We start from the raw sequence: 27166 nt of genomic DNA, 5'->3' as shown, positions 1-27166 counted from the left end.
AAGGAAACTGAATATAAATTAATGGAAAACCAAAGATATACTTAAGTTTATGAATATAAATGATTATCAAAAACATTTAGTTACGTGGTTCAAAGATATTTGGTTCCCTTTTTGAACAGAAAAATGTCTTAAATAGTTCATATTTTGGCTTCTGTGTATCTTATTTCAGTCGTTAAATATTTCCCCCAGAAATTGGATCAAGAAGTAAACGAATTTATATTACAATTACCAAAATACATTCCAAAAACAAATAAGTAAAAAATGTAGGTAAGCCATGGTAATGAACCTAAATCAATGAAAATTGTATGTAAAACAATGGAAACTGAAGATAAATGAATATAAATCAATGACAATGAATGTAAGACATGGCATCCATTTTGTATAGTTCAATTTTCTCATCAAAAACTAGAAAAATTTAAACTTTTTCACTTTGGAGGCATTAAAAAGAAATGACAACTCATCTACATTTGTTAATGAATTATACTTATTTTCTCTTATGATAAATAAGCTTAGAAATTTCACAATGTTTTTAACTAGTACTGTTTAATAACGAATAGAAAATATTTTGAATATAAATTACAAGAAGGAAACAGCCATAGGATATGAAAACATGAAAATTAGATACAATTTAAAAAATTATAATCTTGAACCAAAAGTATTAACAATAAGTTTTTTTTATTAAATTTACTGTGTCAAAGCTGCACCAACAAATATGCTAAATGCATTTGAATTCATTAAGAATAATTGTACCATGTATTTTATGAATATTTGTTTTCCATTGTTTGAAGGTTTATGGTTCATTTTTAGAACAAAATTACACTATAAAATGAATTCATTTATTTTTATTCATTTTTCCCTCATTTATATTCACTTATCGTTACTTAACTGGTTTTTTAATGATTCACTTTCATTTACCTTAAAAATTACAGATTTACATTATTTTCGTTTATTTAATTACTTTACCTTGATTTTTTATTGATTTATGGTTATTCTCTATTGACTTATGTTCATTTACTACCATTTAACTTCATTCACACACACACACACACACACACACACACACATTTATTCACCTTCATTTCCCATCCTTGTTCTTTCATTAACATTTATTCATCTTCATTTGCCATCATTTCTCATTTATTTATGTTCAATTACCTTCACTTATCATCATTTTTCATTAATTTTTTCTATGATTTACTTCTATTTCCAGTTAATTTGTGTTCAGTTTCCTTTGTTTAACATAATTTTTCATTAATTTATGTTCATTCATTATTCATCTTCATTTACCATAATTAATTTGCAACTTTTCTTAGATGATAAAATTATGAGAATGTGAACTTGCTGCATCAGTAAATATAGATAATTTTCGTTTCCTTTAAAACTCTCCAGTCTGGAGAGGTGTAAATTTTATAATATACTTTTATTTAGTTATATTTGATGATCTTCTTAACTTTCTACATTCTCCACAAACTGATACATCATTCCATGATTTTTTCCAAAAGGTTCTAAATTTTTTATACACTTACACAATGAACAACTTTTCGAACTTTCATACTTGTTGTTGTTAATTTCTTGTTGTTTAGCTCATTGTCTATAACGTTTGGTATGTCTTTTTAAGTCTGTTCTCATCATTATTGTGAGTGTCAATATTGTTCAAATTATTCTGTGTGTTAATTTTTAAAAATAATATCTACAAACGCAATCGTAGCTTAAGCATTCCCTACAAACTGATCTGATTTTACCAAAATTTTTCTCAAATTCTGTTATAGCTATTTTAGCTCTCATTTACCTGTCCAATACCATCCAAAGAACTGTGTATGTCACCCTCATTATAGCTTTTGCTTGAATAATATGTGTAAAGTTGACCCTTTCCACACATATTTTACAGACTAATCATATTTTGTCTAACTTTTTCCTATATTCATTCATTTGACTAACCACATAATAATTAGTATATTTTCATCGTCTGCTGTGTGTTGTCCAAATAGTTGTCCTTTTAATATACATAAAAAACTATTATTATTAGTATCTATTTTTGTTGTCTGAAGGAGACAATCATTTACAGTACCTTACCTTCATTTTTCATTCATCTATCTTAATTTTTATTTATTAACCTGTTATACATGTAGTTTTTCTTTTTTTACTCATCTGCCTTAGTTTTTAATTCCTCTATGTACATCAACTTATTATTTATTTACCTCAATTTCTTATTCATTTCTCTCAAATTTGTATTCATTTACCTTCCTTTTTTATTCACTTACATTACTTTAGCATCATTTATCTTAATTTTTCATTTATTTACATTCATTTAGTATCATTTACATTGATTTTACATTAATTTACAACCATTTACTCTAATTTATCTTTTTTACCATAATTTACCTCTGCTTTTCATCCTGAATTACCCATGTATTAACCTCAATTTTTTATTCATTTACCTCAACTTTTCATTAATTACCCTGAGTTTTGTACTATCTTCCTTCCTTGGCGTAATTTTTTATTCATTTACATTTATTTACAATCGTTTGCTTGAATTTCTTGTTCATTTACCAAAATTTACCTTAATTTTTCATTCATTTAACCACATTTAACTTGAATGTTAATTCATTTATATTATTTATCCTTATTTTGCATTTATTTACTATCATTTTCCTTTCTTGTATATGGATGTTATTAAATTACTGTCATTTACCTTCATTTTCATTAATTTACCTTCATTTACCAATGTTTTTCTTAAGTTTTCGTTTATTTATGTCATTTACCTTACGTTCTCATGCTAAATTTTCTGTTCTTATGCACGAATATTGTATTTAATTAAGTTCATTTAGAGTATATTTCATTTATTTACGTCAATATTTCGTTTATTTACCTCAACTTTCATTTTTCCCCTTCTGTTTTGATTCATTTGCTTAATTTTTCGTTCAGTTACCAAAATTCTTTCTCACTCACCTCAGTTTTCTATTCATTTACCTCAATTTTGTATTTATTTTCCTTGATTTACATAAGCTTTTATTCTTTTACCTTTATTTATCTTCAGTTTTAATTTTTGTTGTCCTTTTGATGGTTATTATTTTTGTTACCCTTCCTTGCTGTTCGTTTTATGGTGCATAACTTTTTGATCTCCATTTGTTAATCATTTTTTGTCCATTTTTGCTGTCCATTTGATGTTACATGATGTTTTGATGTGCATTTGATGTCATACGATTTTTTGTTGTCCATTTTTTGTTTTCCATATGTTGTTATACATTTTTTGTATTGTGTGTATAGGTCATTTCGTTGTCAATTTTTGTTATCTGAGTGGAGCAGCCATTTACGTCCATTTACCGTCATTTTTATTCATTTGCCTTCATTTTTCATTCATTTAACTTTTTTTAGTTCATTTAGAGTTATTTACTTCATTTACCCTAATTTACACCTCTTGCCACATTTTTTGTCACTCCTGTCCATTTGTGTTGTCCAGCATTTGGTTAATCAGTTGTAAATGTTCGAAAAAATACGACAATGCTTGATAAAGTGGTGAAAAAGTTTGAAAAAAGAGCGAATATTTTGAAAACTGTTTTAAAAAGGGTTAATTTAGTTCATTTAATTTCACTGTCCATTTGAGTTGAAAAGTGTGCTAAAAACATTAATGTCCATTTCAGCTGAAAAGCGAGATACAAAATTTGTTGAATGAATGTGTTCCAGTATTATGAAACTGTTTAAGAAAATCAGTTATGTTTTATGTAACATTAATGGATGAGATTACATAAGTACAAAACATGGAGGAAAAATTTATATGGATCTCAATAATGTATTTTAAATTATTTTGTCAAAGAAATTTTGAAATTAAAAGTTAATGATGTTTTTAGTTTTTTGAAAATGAAAATATTAATCTTAGATACGAGGGAAGAAAGAAACAAGGTAATTACAATGAATTTCTTGACATAGAATTTTCAGTTTGGAAGTTATTTTCTTGAAATATATTTTTTTTCTTGTTTTTGCTTGAATTTTCATGACTATTCCTGGAAATTTTTGAAAAGCTATAAGGGACAATTGGCAATTAGAAGACATTTTCGAAGGAAGTAGTGAAAAAACTTTAAAATAAGAAAATATTCGAAAAATTCATGAAAATATAGGACAAAATTATGAAGTATGATAATTATCAATAAAACTGGTAATTTTATACATGTACATGTCATGGCTATTTTTTGTTATTGTTTACTGATCTTTTGATAAAATCTTGTTTTTAGTGCGATTTTGCTGTTTTTTAATACTTTTGTTTAACTTTATGATTTTTCAAAATTTTGCGCTAAGTACACTAGAAACCCGAATATAAATCTACTTAAGAATTTCCATATAGTGGCAGTATTATCCCTCATATCAAGTTGAGGTCGCAGCTCTTATCTCACTGTCATAAAATTTTAGATGGAGGCTGAAGTGGCTGTAGAATCAGTCATTGATGGCACACGATTGTCCCTCACAAATAGCAAAGTGTTGATAAGCCCAAAATCTCTCTACGTCCCTCGATAAATCGGCTCTGGTGGCATTGCAGCCCAACTCTAAGGGAACATGATGATGGGGTGAATGCTCTCTATGAAGTAATTTTGTACCAGCTGTTCGATAAAAGGAAAACTTGTATTTTCGTGTTTTCGTATTTTACAGTCAACATTGTCAAAAGCTTTCTGTAAGTCTGTAAGTGCTAAAATCGTAGATTTCCCTTTCCTCAACCCATCTTATAAGGTAAGTCGTAGGGTAAGTATTGCCATACGTGTTTCTGCATTTCTCCAGAACACAAACTGATCATGGAGGTCAGCTTCTATGTGTTTTTCTATTCCTCTATAAACAGCTCATCTTAATATTTTGCAATCATAGGTTATTAAACTGATCGTTCTGTATTATTCAGAACTGTCAGCAATTGATTTTCTTTGGGATTGAAATTATTTCATTCTTCTTGAGACTGTGGGCATATCACGTTGCTCATACATCTTGCACATTATGTGGAATACTTCTGTTATGGCTTGTTATTCTAAGAATGTCAATATTTCTGATGAAATGTGGTCTATTTCAGGGACCTTTCGGAGTACCGTTAAATTCTTTTTGCAGTATCATATCTCAGTGTGTTGTCTTCATCAGTTTGCTCTTTCCTTTGCCTTTAAGTTCATTTCCCTTGTGTAGTCCCCTCTATACACTCGTCTCATCTTTCAGCTATCCCTTCGTTGGTTAGCACTTCCTTGCCTTTCGAGCTCTGATATTCGTACAGGTTCTTGTCATTTCTACAAAAGTCTCTCTAATTTTTCTGTAGGTAGCATATGTGTTTTGCCCAATCCTGTATGCTTCTACAGCCTTGCATTTATTATCTAGCCATTCCTGCTTACCCAGTTTGCATTTGCGGTTAATTTGATTTCTTAGGTGTCTATGTTCCTTTCTGCTTGCTTCATTTATTGTATTTTTATGTTTTCTCCTTTCAGAAATTAAATTCAGCACCTCTTGTGATTCCAGTATGTTCATCTAGGAATTGCCTCTTTTTCCTACCTATTTGATCCTATGCTGCTTCACTATTTCAGCTTTCAGTGCTAATACTTCGTCATCTACTGTATTTCTTTCTTTTGTTTCAATCAGTTGTTGTCTAATGCTTCCTTTGAAAGCCTCAGCAACCTCTGGTTCGTTCTGTTTATTCAGCTCTCATGTTCTTGACTTCCTACTTTTTGGTAATTTCCTAAGTTTTAATCTGGAGTTCATAACCAATGAATTATGGGCAGTTTCCACATCTGCCCATAGAAACGTCTTATAGTTTAAAATACGATTTTGACATCTATGCCTTACTATTATGGAATGAATATAAAATCTTTCAGTGTGTTCAGATGTCTTCTGCAACTACAATTCGATTAAAGTAATGTAAAGGCAAAACAAAAATAGCGCAAATTGACAATGAAAACATATAGTCTGCTATTCAGTTTTTATATTTAGGTGATTTGAAGACAACCACTGTATGGAATTGAAACAAATGAATAGATTAAAAAATTGTCTGGAGTACATTTTGAAAACTAAATACGGTTTTCAAAGCAAAGTTTTCTATATATCTGAGATATGTGGTGAAACATGGATGTTTAATAAGAACACCTTTCTAAGAAGTGTCGATTTCTCAGCGAGTTACTGCCAGAGACAGCAAAACAAAAAAAAATGGTTCAGAGAACAGAAATTATGACAGTAATGAAAATTAAATAGAAACGAACGGAAAACGTAGCCAGGTGAATGTGTGGTAGATCTGCTGGATTCCAGGAAAGAAGTAAAGACTGAGATGATGGCTTAAAAAAAGGTGGGCAAGGGCGTTAGGAATTAAACAGGAGCTGCATGGATACATACAGCTGGTGCTTGATATGCACAGAAGATTCTAGAGGAGGCTCTTACTGAGCCATGTAAGTCAAATCGCTGACTATTAATTACAGTGTTGATGATGATATGAATGACTTAATAGATACTTTCATTTGCATCTAAGGTGGCCTGTTCATCTGCCGTAAAGGTTAACAACAGAAAATGTAGTAATATATACACCCGCTCACAAAAACACTGAAGCACTCAGGAGGGGAGCAGGAAATGAAAAGAAATTTCACAGATTGAGAGAATATGTGATGCTGTTTGTAATATTAGTAATTTTCGCCTCACAAACATTAATATATGCTCAATAGTAAATGCCTGATGGCCTAAAGTTATCGAACAATTGTAAAGTAAAAGAAATGAACCATCGCATAGCAGTGACAGAGTCTATTATTCTTTATCTTTGCCGTTCTTGCATGATGCCTGTAAATCACTATGTACAAGTATCGATTAATGGTATAAAAAAGAACTCTGTTGTTTCAAGACAAATGAGGCTTTTGGCGCCCCACCTTTTACTGTTTATATTCTATGAAAGGCGGACGCAGACTTGCTGCGTTCCGCATCTGTATTTTATATTCTATGTGAAAATATTGAGTGAATATGCTAAATGTTATTTTTTTTCAGTCAGAAAACATGTAGTTTCTTGTAACTGATTACGAACAGACAGCATCAAGAGGACATTTTGACTGTTATGTATACAGTATTTAACCACAATGGTCATCTATTGTAATTTAATATGAAAAGGTATGTAGCATTAAAAAAAGGTGTGTTACAGATAAGTGTGCTTATTTTAGTAAATTAACCTGGATGATTTCCATCTCCTCATTTACTTGAATTATAATTATTTTGTGTTACTTCATCACCAGAAATTACGATCACGCTGATGGGCCAAACACAGCATGAGGCAGAAGGAACATTATCGTTTTCCTATTATTTCTGAACAAACTTTTTTGTGTAGTGTTGCATTTCTTTTAAAGTCTATAAATCTTCTGGTCCCTTAGTGTTGACCCGGGTATGACTACATTGCGACTATAAAAATGCACAGAAATGATAATGTTTCTTCCAAACGATCTCAAATATATATATCAATATGCTATTCTTATTCAGGTATTTAATGCTCAACGTATGTTATTATAATAGTGTAATCAATCCCTGATTCTGTTGCCAGGTGGCCCACCAAAATATTCACTTTTTCGACATTAAAAAAAAGTAACAATTCTTTTTATTTTCGGCCCCCAAGAGCAACGCTACATTTGGCGCCCGAACAGGGACTTGATCAAAAATCATTTCATGCATGTGTTTCAAAAGTTTCTGTGCTTGTTCTAATAATTGTTTCATTTTTTCATGTCGATGCAATTCAACCGAGAAAGAGAAGTGGGAAAACCTTTTAATTAATTCAGAAGAACGATTGATGAAATTACCAAAAAACGCGAGTATCCAGCCGTATCACCATCAAAAGAGCCATAGTAAATCAAATTTTTATACGCAGTAGCCAAGCTTTCGTAGTGACGTTGCATCTTTCGAGTTGATCAGAACGTAAACCTGTCTTTCCTTGCCTTGAAACAGCTTTATTTCAATTTGTCCATTCTTACGTAGTTAAATTCAGTGAAAGTGTACCATTGTTGTCAGTGCATAAAAAAATTACGATATGACGGATAACTACGCTCAAAACTTGTAAAACGTGTGATACTTCATTTGTTTGTAATTAGTAGGAACCATCTTGTCTTCTTGGCGTATATGAACGTCAGTTGTTACCCAGAGTTAAAATTTCATCTTAGGTCCCAGTAAGCCATAGCACTACGTCACAGACAAACGACTGACGGCAGTGACAAACAATATCTGTAGCATTTTGACGTTTGACAAAAAATTCATGAACATGGCTGACGGTAAACAGCAGACACAAACAAAAGCAGACGACAGCGGTGATGCGAATGGACCTCACTATCCATTACGATCACGCGCGATAGGTACACGAGCGGAGGCAGAAGCAGCCTCGACCGAAGTTTTATAAGCCGGTCCTAGTGTGCAAACTATTCCCGCTTTTGAAAAAAATGACTTGAGCGCAATGATCGAAGCAATAATGGAACGCAAGTTCGAAAGTCAAAGACAGAGAGAAGCGCAAAGACAGGAACGTGAAAAGCAGTAAAAATTAGATGAAAAGGCCAGCGAAGAAAAAGAGAAGGCCGAAAGACGGCATAATAAAAATCAGGTCCTTACAAATTTGTGCAATTCAGTAAAAGCAGATATAAATTCTGTAAAAACAGATCTGCAAACGGAGATAAATGACCTAAATACATGGTTAAATTCGGTAAAGGCCGAACTAAAGGCAGACATAACAGCTGATTTAAATACCCTGTTGGGTAATGTCCAAAGCCAAATCAGTAGTCAGATCACGACCATGAGGCTAGAAATTGACACACAAGTAGAGTAAAAAATAGAGGATATTTCAAAACGGTTAGATGAAAAAATCGAAGCAGTCAAGGGAGAGATAAATTCAAAAGTGATGGAATATCAAAAACAATATGCGACTTTAAAAGAAGATTATACTGCAATCTCTGATGAGGTCAAAGGAGTTATTAAACTGTCCATCCAAATCAATATCAATAGCATTCAAACTGCGATACACAGGAACGCTGCGCCGCCAGCGACGACGCCATGCACGTCGCCGAGGCATTGCTGCGGCACGTTAACACAAGTGAACGTAGCAAGCCAACGCCCAGCGAGACACCCATAGCTATGCGTCCGCACTCCTCGACGTTCGCAGAGCGAATGACGCTGCGTGCTGCGGCGCAGCTGGACCCCAGTAGCGCTTATCGCAACCACAACTTCCGGTCGCGAGCGCCAAGTCGGCGCCAGCGCGCCTTATCTGCGCCATTGCGCAACCGGACGTGAATTTTTCTCCGTAGACAGGATCGAGAATGTTGTTGATGATCTTTCCAAACAGCTTGAGATTCTTAACGTAGAGGATCAAATAAAGAATACTGTTAAGGCACATGCTGAAGCATTGTCCGACCACTACCAAGAGTGGATTAAAAACAAAGACGGATTCATAGAAAACAAGGTCAAGAACGAACGCAGGGAAACTGTGAAAAACGTGACCTTTGAAATATTGGCAGACCCTGGAAAAACAGGAGACACGGTGATGTCAGAATTAGGCCAGATAAGACGAACGTTAGCTCAAGATTTACCTGAATGGCGTCAACAGATAGTTGATGAAGTTCGTACACTAAAATCTCAAGTTGAAAATTCCCCACCTCCCGTGTCAGGAGAGTGGAATAATTCACCACGATGTAATGAACAACAGCAGGTACATTACCGTTCACCATTTGATAACGCTCAAACTCATAGTTCTATAGAAGCACAATTTAAACAGAGTACCAGCCCACCCACTTTTGTCAGTTTGATGCAGGAGGCAAGCGTGACCAAACAACGTGTTTTTCCGACCTTTCACCCACAGAAAAGAGAAATTCATCCTATAGTGTTCCTCCGAAATTTTTCAGGAATTTTCCCGAATAGCTGGAGTGACCGCCAGCGAATTCAGTTCGTTACTGGATTTATCGTAGGCGATGCTGCCTTATGGGGAACCGAAATTGTCGACTCTTGTAAAAGTTACAAAAAGTTTGAACAGATGTTTGTAGCTAAATTCTGGAGTTCTGGTGTGTAGCAGCGCCTGAGAAAAGAGGTTTACAACGCCAAAGTGTTTAACAGTAAGCGCGGTAGTTTGAGAAGATATTTTGAAAAGTATTTAGCGAAAATCAAGTTCTGGGATTCGCCGATCACCGCCAAAGACGTTATGATTCTAAAAACTAAGCTACCGATTGCGATCAGAGAAAAGTTAGTAAACGTGTCTGAGGACGATACGGACACTTTCCTATCTGTGTTAGACTCGTTAGATGTACGAGGACGCTAGAGTTGATGTTGGCAACGCCCACTTCAGTGCAGGCGGCCAGCACAATACAGAACATGCAGGCAACAATGGTGGCCGAGCAAAAGCGCGTCACAGCGACGGCCAGTACCAACCCCACAACGGTTTCAAAAATAAACACACTACGTACTCCAACAGTAAATACAAAAATAAGTACAATAACGGCCAGAGATACAAGCCAATATATAATTCGTCACCACCTCAGTACGGGAATGCACTTTATAATACACAGCCCCAGCAATATGGAAACACGCAACCGATCAACGGTAATTATCAAAGCGATCAGTCTTACGATTCAAATCGTCAGTGGAAAGGAAATAAATGGCATAATCAAGGTGGAGACCAACGTACACCTTTCAGTAACGGTTACAATCAACACAAGCCACAGCAAAATACCTTTCAGCCACAAAATATACACTTCACGCAACAAGCGAACGGACCTTCGGGAAGTCTGAAGCCTAAACGCCCGCATAATTTATTATGCGCAAGCGAATACACCAGAACAACAAGATCCATTTCCAACCGAGTTCGTACCACAAAACCAACACTAGTTCCAGACGGAAGAAACTTTAAGAAATATAAATCAGCAGGAAAGTAAGCGTCGATCGGAAAATTCAAAGCAGCACCTTTGAGCCTCCTAGAGGATGCTGCAGGTTTGAATGGGGGCACCCTGTCCCTTAGTCCACACGAAATTAAAGCAATTAGGTATGACAAAGAGACAAACTTATGGGATGATGTAGTTGCAGACACTGAGACGGAAGACAATGACGACGTATGGGACGAACAAGTTCAGGCTTCCATAAGAGTATCAATTGCCAACATACCAGTAACAGCCATTGTAGATACAGAAGCTAATATAAATGTCTTATCTTTATGTTTATTTTAGCAAATATCCTCTGTATGCAAAGTTTTTATCACTTCCAATTCAAGGTTGCACCGTTTCGGGAGCAATTGGTCCACTAACACAACGTGTAAATCTTCAGACTCAGCTTCAAATCCAGATAGAGTCTATTTCAGTAACGTGCATTTTTATTATTGTTAAAAACCTATCAGTGCCATGTATCTTGAGTATGGAATTCTTGAGGCAGACTAAAGCTAAAATTGACATCGAGTGTGGAATCTGTACTCTAGTAGCGAGCCAGCAACAAGTAACTGTAAATTTGTTAAGAAGTAAGGTGAAGACAAACTTTGGGGTGCTTCAAATAGCAGTACGGCCATGGACTAAAAGACAACAGTACAGTCAGACAGAAGACATGACAGATCTTGAAAGTGTTAATGACGATGAGTATAAAGACTTAATTCCCGGTCAGAATGAATAATATGGTAAAGTTAGTGAGTCCACTGAATTATCCAAACAACAGAAGAACGAGCTTTACAATTTGTTAACAGATTACGTTCAAGTATTTTCTAAGAAACCTGGACTAATAAGAGGCTTTGAATATCGAATGGATGTCCTGCCTCATTCAACCTAATGTGGAACAAGCTATTCCATTCCATATGCGAGACGCGAAGCTGTCAAGTGCGAGATCAGGAAAATGTTACGCTGCAATGTGATAGAAGTATCTCATTCACCTTATTCGAGTCCTTTATTGTCTGTACTAAAATTGATGGTAGCGTAAGGCTAGTCTTAGATGCAAGATTATCTCATATCATAGACAACGTATGTTAACCTCCGAAAAAAGGCATTTGATAAGAAGGTAAACAGAGTTATAGATTTCAAAGAAGGAGAAAAGGTGTAAGTCAGGACTCACTTTAAACCATCCCTGTTTTTAAAGAAGAATCGTAAGTGGCAACACATTTATGAAGGTCCCTTTGTGATAATGAGGAAACCACACATTGGTAGCTATTTGTTATCTGACCCTGCCACGAATAAAATCAAAGGAGTGTTCCACCATCATGATTTAAGAAAATTTTATAACGCCAGGAATTAAGTTAATTTAAGCTGTAAGAAAATTCTAAGGTATTGGAGATCAGGATTAACCAATGAGTGACAAGAACTGAACTGAACTGACTACGGACGTTAACCGGTGCTAAAAGGAAACCTTATGTATTAAAACAACGCATCTGGAAAATAAAATACAGAATAAGTTGTAGACAAGTATTTACATGAATAATCTTTATGTAAACAGGACGACATGTCCTAGAGGCGATTTTCAATTTTAGTTATAAGTTAGTATGTAAGAAAAATGATGTACTCGAGAGGTATTAATTAGCCCCGAGGTACTAAAATGAGGAAAGAGGAAGGAGCGAATAATGCACTTCTCTCGCTAAATAGTAATTTGAGAACGAGCAGGAAGGAGCGAATAATGCACTTCTCTCGCTAAATAGTAATATGAAAATGATGATTATATGTGCTTAGTATTAGTAAGTGAAATTTAATCGAGGACAAATTAATGACCTGTTTTAAAAGGAAATACTTAGTCCAGACAAAAGAGGAAAGTTGTGTGAAAAGATTCGATTCCATGAGGTTATTCCCTATTTTCAAATGTGACGTAAATAAGGCACCACCTGTTGGCGCAAAACAGTCAGTAGATTTAACTTGTAAGTTCCAGCACAATGCTGTGCCAGAGATAAAATACATCTCTTTGAAGTAAATAGATACCTAGGATTAAGCATGAACAGATTGATAACGCAGTGCAATTGTTCTAAAAAGGCCTGACGTTAACCTTAAGTAAAAGCGTGATGGAATAAAAAGGAAGTTTATTATACAACGCAAAGTAAGATGAGTCCAGACTATAAACAAGCTGAGTAAAAGAACATATGAGTTACATGGTTTATTATGGCAACTTGACGGTGCTATTGAGCATTAGCGATACTGCAAATTCACAAGCTAGCAGCAAATAGAATAAGAATCCCGCCCAAGCTTCACAGGTCGCGACAGCAGCAAACAACAACAATCTAGTGAGAGGCTTATATATACAAATGATAATTAATACCCAAATGCGTAATGCATAAATTTGACTTAGTCTAAGAAATGAACAAAGAGTAGTAAGCAAGCTGCAGCAAGATACATATTAGATATAAATGCTTGAAGTGATAGATTTTATTTTAAGTGCGCACTGCAATATTTATTGTTTTCTCTGTGATAATTGAATCCCTTTGCTAAGTGCAAATCCTTAAGATCCTTGATCCTATCCACTCCGCAGGATCAACTTGTAAAGATGCACGTGTGCTTGGGAAGTGAGGCAGTACGTATAAAAATGAGTAGGTTCGCGACGCTCATATTGCTTTTGTAATGCGCTATGTAAATTAAATTTTCGACCTGGTTGAGGAGTAATTTAAATTCTGTCGACGATCCGCGAGTAGGCCCGCTTTTCCCACTTTTCTTTTTCGACTGTTTGTATTTCTACACGAAATCCAGAGGCGTATTTGCTATTTTCAAATCTGTCCTCGAACTTTCTTTAAAGACAAACACATACGAGAGAAACTTTGACATAAATGAAGCTCCCCTCACAAGTCACTAAATAAGATGAGCATTAAAGAAAATGTATTGAGCCTACAAAATGAATAAGCAAGCGTGATAAAGATTACTATGAATGAAATTAATTTGTAAAGGAGATTGGAATGAATCTGGTCAAAGAAAAAGGACTTATAATAGCTTACCTGTGACTGTAGGCATAAATTAAAAAAAAAGACTAATTAAGAAACAATTGTTCTGATTCAAAGTGGTCAATTAGATTATTTCTCGATTTAAATGAACTCTTTTAAATATTAGTACGTAAATCAACTTGTAAACACCGTGTGATGTTATGAAGCGAGAATTTCTTTTAATACACCGCTCACGCAGTGCAAGTGAAGTTTTAAAGTTCGCCGATTTTCAGTGGCAGTATTCTACTGCACCATATGTGTGAAAAATTCATTTATGTGTGCAGTGTGTAATAATCAGTGTCATTCCACACATGCAGTTGCAGCGGTGGCTACCACTTACCTGTGAATCCGTAATTGGATAGTGGACAGGAAGTGATGTGAGGCAGTTTCGGTGGCAGAAGCTCCCTCCAGCAATCTAAAAAGCACAAAGCCACGATCCGCCGAACAAAAGCGACGCACAGCATCTCAAACGCGAAATCAACGCTCTGCAAGAAAGCTCCGGTCACGTGCGCGCGCACAGACTGAATTTCAAGATTGCTCGCAACAGTGGAGTCGGACCGCCACCATGTGACGAAATAATGTAAACGTTCAACCGCCAACAGCAGTTGCTGTGCGCTATACTCTGTAGCAAAAACATTCACATCCAGTACTGAAAACATTTTTTTATGTATCATAAACCTTCTGAGAGATAGAGAAGTTAGCGTAATTAGTATAATGACTGATTGTACATAGAGATAAGTCACAAGTTCACCTCTGAACACTGTTGAAATGTAAACTTTAACGAGAGGTCACGATGCGAATGAGAATAAGCACACGAAAATTCGTCAAAGGATCCGATCCTTCCTATATCCCATCCCAAATGTATATAAAATTAGTTTTGTAAGCTATTCTAATATAAGATATTTTATCTGTTTCATATGTAAAATAATTCGGAGAGCCACAATCGAGCCCTGAAAGTGAAAGATATGGACTTCCTTCTCGAAGCCATTACCAGCTGCCGCTCTAAAACCCAAGTCTATCATAAATAGTGTATGTGCGACGAAAATAAATGTATAATTAAGTGCGACAATGGACAAGGCAATCAATCGACAAGACGATGACAATATAATGAATACAGTCAAAACAGAAAGTTGTGTACCAGTTGTGATAGTCAGATTACTTTTGCAACAATGAAAATTGAAGTGTGACTATTTCCTTATAAATTTTGTAAATATGTGTACTTATAGCATTAATTTTAAGAATCATCAAGAAAGACTGAATCCATGCAAACACTGATAGAAACACAGAACAAATTCACAATGATCCACCGTCGGTAATTACAAATTGAAACGTTAATTCTCTATTATGGAATGAATGTGAAATGAAACTTTTAATGACCTGTATGTTACACCCGAAAATTACAAATATTCCAATTGGCATGAGGATGAAAGTAATACCTTCGGTATTCCTTCCCTCCTCATGGGAGGCAGTGTAATATTAGTAATTTTCGCCTCAATAGTAAATGCCTGATGGCCTAAAGTTATCGAACAATTGTAAAGTAAAAGAAATGAACCATCGCATAGCAGCGACAGAGTCTATTATTCTTTATCTTTGCCATTCTTGCGCGGTGCCTGTAAATCTCTATGTACATGTATCGATTAATGGTATAAAAAAGAATTCTGTTGTTTCAAGACAAATGAGGCTTTTGGCGCCTCACCTTTTACGGTTTGTATTCTATGAAAGGCGGACGCGGACTTGCTGCGTTCTGCAACTGTATTTTATATTCTATGTGAAAATATTGAGTGAATATGCTAAATGTTATTTTTTTTTAATCAAAAAACATGTAGTTTCTTGTAACTGATTATGAACAGACAGCATCAAGAGGACATTTTGACTGTTATGTATAAAGTATTTAACCACAATGGTCATCTATTGTAATTTAATATGAAAAGGTACGTAGCATTAAAAAAAAGGTGTGTTAAAGATAAGTGTGCTTATTTTAGTAAATTAACCTGGATGATTTCCATCTCCTCATTTACTTGAATTATAATTATTTTGTGTTACTTCATCACCAGAAATTACGATCACGCTGATGGGCCAAACGCAGCATGAGGCAGAAGGAACATTATCGTTTTCCTATTATTTCTGAACAAACTTTTTTGTGTAGTGTTGCATTTCTTTTAAAGTCTATAAATCTTCTGGTCCCTTAGTGTTGACCCGGGTATGACTACATTGCGACTATAAAAATGCACAGAAATGATAATGTTTCTTCCAAACGATCTCAAATATATATATCAATATGCTATTCTTATTCAGGTATTTAATGCTCAACGTATGTTATTATAATAGTGTAATCAATCCCTGATTCTGTTGCCAGATGGCCCACCAAAATATTCACTTTTTCGACATTAAAAAAAGTAACAATTCTTTTTGTTTTCGGCCCCCAAGAGCAACGCTACACTTGGCGCCCGAACAGGGACTTGATCAAAAATCATTTCATGTATGTGTTTCAAAAGTTTCTGTGCTTGTTCTAATAATTGTTTCATTTTTTCATGTCGATGCAATTCAACCGAGAAAGAGAAGTGGGAAAACCTTATAATTAATTCAGAAGAACGATTGATGAAATTACCAAAAAACGCGAGTATCCAGCCGTATCATCATCAAGACAGCCATAGTAAATCAAATTTTTATACGCAGTAGCCAAGCCAGGATCTGGGCATCCTGCTAGCGATGGGAGTACCTCAACAGCAAACAGACAGTCATAGAGACATGTGGCATGTGTGGATGAGCACTGTCTTTTTGAAAAATGATACCGTGTTACTGTCCCACGAGGGACAACATGTAAGGATGGAGGATGTATGTGGCATACCATTATGCCAGCCAGTTCCCTCATTCACTACCAGTTGTCGCCAGGCTCCCTACAACATGGTGCTAGGAATAACACCACTGTCTCGAAAACATTGGAAGCATGGGAACTCTCCCTAGGTCGCCGCAATGCTCACCAACGATAGTCATCCTGGGTAGCACAGAGCGATGATTTATCACTATACACAATGCGACGGTGCTTCCTGGTCATGGCACCACCCCAGATGCAGCCATTTGTGATGTGATGATAACAGCAGCCTATGCATGGAATGCTGGTTCCCTAGTCTGGCTTTTGCTAGTCACTGGCCAGCGGTGCATGTTTACACAGAAAGTTGTATGTATGGCAGGGGTAGACATGAAGGGGCATTGATGTGTTTGGTGCACAATATGGTCCTGCCCTCTTGTGGTTGTCAGAAGCGGCTGACTGGAAGCTTGACAAGGAGCATGTGTGTCCTCGCGTTCTCATACAGTCCTACATCAGGCCACTGTCTCATCTGAATGACGTACAAATCTCTATATTGCATGATTTAAACAGCGGTCCAAATGGAGACCCACAGCGAGGCCTCTTTCAAACTCTGTCAGATGCCGATAATGGTATCTCACAGGTGTATATGTCATCTCCGTGTCCTCCACAGTGAACAACATTCAAAATGTGACACTGTTCACTCCCCTTATATATTCTATAGATCTGATAACAGTGTTAAACACTTACAGCACTAATGCTCCCTGGCGGCCTTTCCACCAGCCACAGAGAAATGCAACTCCAATCTTTACATAGCCATCAAACGTGTGCACATGTATGAAGTTACACTGACATTCGACCATGTCTTTGGGTGCTTCACATTATTTGCAATGTAGTGTAGCTTGATAATGAAAACTTAGCAGCATTGCATAAAACTGACAGGTAACCCTTAATGTACAGAAGGGTACAATTGTACAGTACATAACATATATAAATGTAATAATCTCTGTTCTACAACTGACAGTGCTAGTATAGCCAGTCAAATATCTATGAGAACCAGTGTTTATATAATTGAAATGGAACTACTGGATAAACTTTAGGTTGGATGTGTAGGATGCTGAAACAAAACTCTATGTCAACAACACAAGTATCAGCATCCTACACATCCAACCTAAAGCCAAAAACTAGATATCCATGAAACACTCCAAATATGTAAACACCAAAGAAAAGAACCTGATTCCATCTTAAATGACAAAAATGACAATATTTACATTAGTACCATTTGTGTTTTCAGCAACTGCCTATGTAATTAAATTTGCAATGCACATACACACAAACAAACACATGCACACAAAACCACACACACACACACACACACACACACACTCACACCTTAATATTTACCATAAATACTTAGTTATGTTACGATGACATCCCCCAAACGTACAAGGGATTCACATCATTTACAAATATATCATCACACCAACAGCTTGTAACCCCTGACAGCTTGAAACTATATGTACATCAACTAATGGCACGAACTGTACATTCACATGCATATTTTAAAGCATTAACCAATGTAGTACCCCAACCTTTAGGTAGTTATTACATGTAACAGACATAATCCTAAGACCTCTGCTTTGGAAAGTTTGCTCTCATCCAATCACTCCCTCCATACTCTCTCTCTCTCTCTCTCTCTCTCTCTCTCTCACACACACACACACACACACACACACTTTCTCTTTGTCTTCCTCTTGCTCTACATCCAGCCTTTAATTTCTATCTGTGATTCCTGATCAGAATTATTATTTGTGTATAATTTTACCACTGTAGATAACGTAATTGTTGTACTTAAAGTTTGTAACATGTCACCTGATTATATAAATGGATATGAAGTTTAAGCTATGTTAACTTGCAAAATCGGATTTATATACCACATCAAATATTTATTCCAACACATTTATTCAACATCTGAAAACTAAGATCTCCAAAATCCTTTAAAATTTATTCTGTAATAATGTTGTTATGATGTATATTCTTTGTGCTTTGTGATAATGTTTCTCTTCTGCTATATGAGGTTTGCATGTGATAGCTTTCCTGCGACCACTGGAGGTACTCTATTTTACTTATTTTATCTTTACTGTTAGATGTACACTTAGTTCTTTGTCAAAAGAAACCTAAAATCATGTTCTGAAATAGTGTTTTGTTTCTCCCACTAGACTGTGTCACAAGTTCCTCCAAAAAATGGTAACACAACACACTCATACTGTCATACCAACAAATGTAAATCCACCTGATGATGCAGGTTTTAACCTTTGAAATGCGCCATGGAGATAAATAAACAGTGACTGGTAACAGTAAACTTGTTGTTCCATTTAATGTCAATAACAGTCACGGTAAAACCTAACCTAAAATGTTCGTATTTTTTCATCGTCTGTTTCAACTCTCGCCATTGTACAGACACAATGGCCTGTGTGGCTGGAAGATTTATTTCCTTCCTATCTATTTCCCACCCCTCTTCCTCTCCATTCCATTCATCCCAGTTGTTTATGAAAGCTATATTCTATTCTAAAGCTCCTTCACTATTTGTAAATTATTCATTGCACTATATTGACATCTAGAGCCAGCTAATTCCATTGCTTGATTAAAATTCAGTAAGATTATTCTATGTGGCTGGTAATTATTTTAATGATTATGTTGTCTAACAACATACTCATGAGATTTACAACACACTTCTTTCCATGTCACATTTGAAACTTGTACGAAACCGGTCACATAAACAATTACTTTCATCAACAGTGTTTGTGAAAAGATTTTTTCTATCAGCTGATGTCTGTAATTGTTTTTACAGGTCAATGAATTGGTGGTGGAGGCAGTTGCACAAGGGTCCCAGCCCCAAACACAACTGTAGCAGTTTCTTGTGGACAGGTGAACGAGAAATGGCTCATCATCTTGACCATCTTCTTATATTCTTGTCGACAGTACTTTGCTAAGAGGGATACAAAGTCCTTCATTTGCTTTTACTGGTCACAAAAAAAGCACAAATAGAAATAGATTGTCTGTGGGAATAAAGATTATCTCCATTTCTGGAGTTTTGTAAACCACAGGTGTGAACGATTTTGGTGTATCATTAATTTGATCCTAAGGAGAAATACTTTTTTTAACAAAATCTGTCTAATCAGTACATGGTTTCCTTCTGCTTACTTTTGCATTAAGAACAATTTAAAAAGCAAATACCAAACCCGAAATAGAATATTGTGGAAGCAGCTTTGGAAAATTGCGAGAGTGTACTTGTTTCTTGTTACTACAGGTCTGCACAGGTTCACAGATCACATATGCATGGTCAAGAGCTAAAGGACTGTGTCGGTATTATGATTTTCGTCTATTTATATTTCAAACCATAGATAATAATTATTACTAGTTAAGTCATTATTATCAACCATTCCTTCCAAAAGTTGTAACTTAAGCAATGTGTCAAGAGTATGACAGACTATGTAGTACTAAAGTATGATCATGACTGATCTCTATGTTCTTAGTTCAGTGATTTCCAATCTGGTAATTACCCTATGAGGAGAAAACGAAATTTTCTGAGGGTTAAAAACATAAGGTTTCGATTGTGTCTTGGTCCCAAAACTAAATTATTTTGTAAAGATCGTTACTATTATCACAGTTTCGTAAAACTGTAAAACAGATAACATAAGTTATCAATAATTACTTTCTATTTCAATTACTAGCATCAGGGCACAACACAACGTGGTGGAGGTTATGTCTTGTAAAAGGAACAGAAGATCACCATCTCCCTAACATGGTCCACCCAATACAAACATACACCATAGACATACACATGCATAATGTATCTATGACAGCAAAACTGAGACATTTACGTCAGATTTGTTTAAATGTCTCCTGAAAATGCCTTCTTCGCACTGTTGGTAGTTCCCACAGCGCATCAGGAAGAACTACATTATTCTCTTCACAATAAATAAACTAACTAATTGAAAGCACAAACAAAACGGTAACTATGTAATGACTACTACACCACTGCAAAGCCCACACAGTATCATTATCTTATTGTTATTATTATTAGTAGTAATAGTAGTAGTAGTAGCAGCAGCAGCAGCAGTGGCAGCAGTTATATACAAAGCACTGGCAGCTTGAAATATTCGAATTTCTACTGGTTCAGAAATAAGGAGCCCCTACATCAAATTATTTATGAATGGTAAGTATTGTGCATAAATTTTAATTTGGTTGACTGTAAATGGAGGTGTAGGATGGGGGTGAGTACAATGTCACTAGGAAGAGGAGAGATGCAAGGGAAGTATGTTTTGTAACAAGTGTTTACCCTCAATGTAGAGAGTCAGCTTTCTTTTCTGAGAAAGCATTATAGATGAACTGCTTCACCACTATGTAAAAAAAAGTTTTTAGAAAAAGCAATAACATCAACTCATTAGTTTCTACTTCAATTAAAAACCCTACAGAAACTAAATATCATTCACCTTTTATCCTCTTAAAAATAATAGTGTTCTAGGAAAATTATTTTTCATTCTGCAGTTAGCTATATACTAATGTTGATGATCTTGGGGAAGGTTGACTAGCTAATATCTGATTGCACTCAGAGGTAACGATCTCAGAAACGTTGTGAACCGCTGTCTGAGTCACAGGTATGCAAATTACGAAGTCCGACTTCAGTATATGAAAATTCAAGCCAAGGGCAAGCCCACAATCAGAATTCCGCCTTACGAAGTGTGTTTAAGTGCCTTATGAAATATTTATACTCGTGGCTCTGGATACAACACCCGCAGATGCAAAAGTGGATAAGGGACTTGTGTATGTAGATAGAATTTCGTTTATCTGTGCAGGCCTTTACTTATGACGAATCCAATCACTGGTAAAATATTTTTACTTTCACATTTTATTTCACTTTCATACAAAGATACAATACCGTGTTTTACTCTTACTGGGGGCCTTTCCTCTGTTGGACAATTGATAATTTGTGTTTGTGTTAGTTGACAACATCGGTAGCTCCGTGAGGCTATTTGCAGATGACACGGTTGTCTACAAGAAAGTAGCAACATCAGAAGACTCGTACGTACTCCAGGAAGACCTGCAGAGGATTAATGAATGGTGCGACAGCTGGCAGCTTTCCCTAAACGTAGATAAATGTAATATAATGCGCATACATTGGGGCAGAAATCCATTCCAGTACGATTATGCCATAGGTGGTAAATCATTGGAAGCGGTAACGACCGTAAAATACTTAGGAGTTACTATCCGGAGCGATCTGAAGTGGAATGATCACATAAAACAAATAGTGGGAAAAGCAGGCGCCAGGTTGAGATTCATAGGAAGAATTCTAAGAAAATGTGACTCATCGACGAAAGAAGTAGCTTACAAAACGCTTGTTCGTCCGATTCTTGAGTATTGCTCATCAGTATGGGACCCTTACCAGGTTGGATTAATAGAAGAGATAGACATGATCCAGCGAAAAGCAGCGCGATTCGTCATGGGGACATTTAGTCAGCGCGAGAGCGTTACGGAGATGCTGAACAAGCTCCAGTGGCGGACACTTCAAGAAAGGCGTTACGCAATACGGAGAGGTTTATTATCGAAATTACGAGAGAGCACATTCCGGGAAGAGATGGGCAACATATTACTACCGCCCACATATATCTCGCGTAATGATCACAACGAAAAGATCCGAGAAATTAGAGCAAATACGGAGACTTACAAGCAGTCGTTCTTCCCACGCACAATTCGTGAATGGAACAGGGAAGGGGGGATCAGATAGTGGTACAATAAGTACCCTCCGCCACACACCGTAAGGTGGCTCGCGGAGTATAGATGTAGATGTAGATGTAGATGTAAAAGAGCAAGATATTTCATTCAGATGCAACACTTCCATTTGACCAAATCAGCTCTGGGCTGTCCCTTTTTTCAGGGGGCAGTATTGCATGAGAGTGACTGGGATTTGGTGGGAGTTGAGAGGAACCAGTGGCAAGTTAATGATTTGAATTGATCGGTGCACAGTACTTGATTTCCTCTAAATTGGAAGAGCACTATGCATGTGGGCTCAAGCCCGATAAAAATACATAGTTTTATCTCGTCACAATGATTAGTGTTTGGTTCAGAGCTACTAAGTTTACTGTCTGACACATCATCAGTCATTGACCATGAATCCATGATAGATAAAAGTCCACTCACTATCTCGCTAAGAGGCTCATATCTGGCTGGACTAGCCAGTTTAAGAAATGCTGTCCAGTGGATTCAATAATGTGAACTAAAGTGTGTCAAATTCTGCCAGCCATTGTTGATCATAGTGCTAGCATTGGTCTTCTTTGTACTTGCTCTGTCCCTGACTGCCATGTAAGAACTGTAACAAATTTTATGATCAATATTTAACATTATTGATCAACTCAGTTGTCAATAGGTGTACCTTTCATTTATTCAAACAACTATGGTATATGAAAAGTAGTGGTTACTAAACTCATGTAACAGTGTATGCAGAAGTGTTAATTACATGTAAACCAATTTATGGTCAGAATTAAAAATGTAACATTATGCACCTGAAAGTGTGTCCACTCTCTTTCACTACACACTCACATATAAGGTATGACACAAAAAGTAAAAAAAAGATCACAATTTACATGTGTGTGTTACATAGATGCGAGTGCCATTTTATAAAACAGTATTATTGTATTCCACATGATGTCATTTGGGTTCATGTAAGACAGTGTTTACAAACAATACATCACATAATCAGTTGGGGACATTATAATTAGTTTCCCTCAAGCAACTTTAACATAACACTACTCAGAAATCAGTCAAAGTGTTTTCAGTAGAACATGTTCCATACAGATCGTTCACAAAACTAGTTATATTACAAAAAGATAATAACCATCAAATTTAGATTAAAAAATTATCAGCCAAAATAATACTGCTTGCTATATTGATGGCATTGAGTCTATCTCTCTCTCTACCTACTTCTCTATCTCTGTATCTCTATATTTAGGTCTCACAAAGATACATTTTACAAACTTTAAACAAATTGGACACATTATTTATGTATAATTAGAAACTGATAGATCTACATTGTATACACCAATATTTTTCATGCTACAATACAAGAAAAATGAGTATCATACTTCCCCAGATGTTATCATATAGTCATGAACAACAATAGTTTTCAAAATAATGATTACTTTTCTCACAGCACTTAAATAAAGAGTTTTATAATTTTCTCTAATTGATCCTCTTTAAGCACTTTAACAACTAGTTGTGTTAGATAATGGCTGATACAAAAGAATCACAAGTAAACTCAATGCAGAAGTGATCTGTGGAAATGTGGTACACCGAAGAAATTTTGGTGAAGATCCTTCCAGTTCACCCATTCCCTTCATATACTTCATAAGTTACATCAATAAAAAACCTAATTCCTACTGTGAGAGATTGTAAGGATATGAAAGTCTTGGTTCTTTGAAAGGAGACAATCTCACAAGAAAAACAACTTTAGAAAAATTCTTAGGTCCTATTTCTCATTATTGCATTACACCACCTCACCAGCCGTGCATGGTGATAATAAAGCAAAATTTCGTAATAATACTTACAAACTTTGGGTACTGGACTTTGTAAAGGAATGCAGGCTCTAATTTGTGCTGCGAACTTCATTAGTAATCCTGCACAGCAGATAAGAACGTGAAGCTGAGAACATAGTAAATATATGTGCAAATAGAGCTGAAGGCTCCTTAAAGGAAATTTTATTTGAATAGCCGAAGGATATTTGCTAAATTTCATATATCACAGAAGGTGATGTCAAGTTCAGTCCTTTAGATAAAAGTCGTGGTTCAACTGCATATTACTAAAGAAGAGCACACATGTAAGATAACACTTTTTACTATCATTTCTGTATATCATACCTGAGCAAATACATTCATCAGTTATGAAGAGGAAGTTGGCAAGACTAACTCAGGATGAAGAAGTGGGCAGAAGCCAAGAAGAAGAGGGCTCTCAAGCCGATTTACAATTAATTTTATAATACATAAAGAACTAGTGAGTGGATGAACAAAACCCCTACATTGAAAACTGATATAGCTTCTCTGAATGGCAGCTGCTGAAAGTAAAGATATTGCTACCAAGACACATGCACACTTGTACATATTTTAAATACATTTTAAAGCAGGCATATGATATGTTACATTTGCCCCCAATTACGAGAGGCTTGGATTATTGATGACAGCCGAGGAGCAAACCATTCTACGTCCACTTGTTACTATGATTTTTCGTTTTAGTTACGATATTTAACTGATTTCGTTCTTTTATAGTGGTTGTGGACACATTTTATCAGTCCCATTTCAATTTTATGGTTCATTTTGAAAAGAGATAAATATTACACAGTGATAGATCATTTTTCTTTCTGAAACATTCAGAGTGTAGTCTATTAGTTTCTGACACAAATTTTCATTAGCACCACAACAGTGATGATAGTTCATGAGTTATGTGACTCAGTATCTGTACTGATTATGGCTGTTCACGAGACTGGATGCTTCTGACAAAACCTGGATAGTATTTATGTATGTATTTGCCTCCCAATTCATCTGCAGTTTCTATGGAAAACCTAGCAAAATTAAGGAGGAGACCTTCAGCTTCATGAAACATTTACTTACACAGAATTTTTCTATTACAAATTGACATTTAATTAACATTTTTTACAATTTCAGCATTTTCATTGTAAAGAGTACTTTTCCTAAAAATTAGAGTGTGTTTCAGTTACAGAAACAGTTTAAATATGACATTACAGGTCTATTTCTTTTCATACATTTTGAAACATCACTTAAGAGTTTTACTAAATTTTCGAACATTGATTTGAACTTTCCTTTCGAAATGTTACAATTGGAAATTTTTGACACACAATGATTACAAAAAAGTTTGTGTTTAAAAACAATATTTCGTAGTGTTTATACATCATTAAGTGGATGTACATTGATACAGTGGGATACAATGAACTGCGGCAGGTGGATGGATTTCAGGCAAGGTTTGAAGTTCATGTGGGTAGGTTGTTCAGTGTAGAAACTTATGGTCTGCCACTTCACAGCTGGTGGCAAAGTACATGAAACATTTCAAACAACAAAATTACTAATGAAGCACATAAAAAGGAACACAACTCTATTAAACAACAAGAGGAACACAGTCACTCTGCTACTCTTCTTCTTTGAATAAACTAAATTCTGGCATCAGTTGTATCAAAGTAGATGGTTGTTAATTAATTTAAGCAAGTCACATTACTGTTATCACAACATTTCTCAGGGAGTTTATACATAGTTTTCATTTACATGTTTTATCAGTTTGTAGTCACTACACACACTTTTCAGGCATCCTTGTGGTTTTGCATTGGACCTGGTCGTTGCACGCAGCCCATTCTGGAGGCACCTGATTTACATACACAGAAAAAGAAATCCACTACTTGTAGCTACAGTACTGATGACAAACCTCTGGAAACAGTATCTGCCTTAAAATATCTAGGAGTAACCACCTGGAATGATCTTAAGTGGGAAAATCGGATGCCAGTCTTTGATTCTTAAGAAGAATTTTCAGGAAATGTAAATCATCTACGAGGTAAATGGCTTATCAGGCGCTTGTTCGACCCATTCTTGAGTATTGTTCATCTATCTGGGATCCCTGCCAGATGGGACTGACAGAAGAAGTAGAGAAGATCCAAGGAGAAGCAGACGTTTCGTCGCGGGGTCGTTTAGTCGGGACGAGAGCATTATGGAGAGCTCAACAAACGACAGACGGCAGGCGTTACATGAGAGGCGTTGTGCATCACGGAGAAATGTACTATCGAAATTTCGAGAGAGCACTTTCCGGGAAGAGTCGGACAACATATTACTTCCATCTACACATGTCTCGTCTAATGAACACGAGGAAAAAAATCGAGGAATTAGAGCCAATACAGAGGCTCACAGATAATCATCTTCCCATGCGCTATTCGCACAGTTAGTGGTGCAAAATGTAATCTACGCCACACGCCATTGGGTGGCTTGCTGAGTATGATTTAGACTGTGTTTCCATGACCACGTTGTTTATTGGCTGTCATGATCGTCCCTTCTGTTCCAGATTTTTCGGGCTACACAGCGTACAGAAGACACACAGTTTCTCGCTGATGAACACTATGAGTGGTGTTCGTATCTGGTGTTTTGCTTTCACATGTGAAGTGTTGGCAGAAGTGCCCACACCGTGTTGCTAGAGGAGGCTGAAATGCACGCGTTTAATTACACGCAGACTGGCGTGAGGTCTGGAACAGGACAATGTCTTGAGAGTTGCAAATAAAGTACGTAGATGATGTAATACTTAACTTTAATCCATAATTGGAGTACATCGCTCTTGATGATACAAAAGTATAATAAGTTCAATATAACTGGTAATGGCGCCTTGCTAGGTCGTAGCAAATGACGTAGCTGAAGGCTATGCTAACTATCGTCTCGGCAAATGAGAGCGTG

At 35.9% G+C, this 27166-nt stretch overlaps 1 protein-coding gene across 1 annotated transcript in view; it reads left to right on the top strand.

Moving 5' to 3' along the window:
* LOC126236008 (farnesol dehydrogenase-like) overlaps window positions 1–19779 on the top strand; it is a 106127-nt gene extending 86348 nt beyond the window's left edge. The window contains exon 6 of the mRNA XM_049945016.1: window positions 19525–19779. Within this exon, the coding sequence (XP_049800973.1) occupies window positions 19525–19584 (60 nt within the window). The 3' untranslated portion in view covers window positions 19585–19779. The remainder of the gene's footprint in view (window positions 1–19524) is intronic.
* Window positions 19780–27166: the final 7387 nt, after the last annotated feature.

The sequence above is a fragment of the Schistocerca nitens genome, chromosome 2 (genome assembly GCF_023898315.1).
Source record: "Schistocerca nitens isolate TAMUIC-IGC-003100 chromosome 2, iqSchNite1.1, whole genome shotgun sequence".
Lineage (NCBI taxonomy): Eukaryota > Metazoa > Arthropoda > Insecta > Orthoptera > Acrididae > Schistocerca > Schistocerca nitens.
This window is presented reverse-complemented; position numbering and strand designations above follow the sequence as displayed.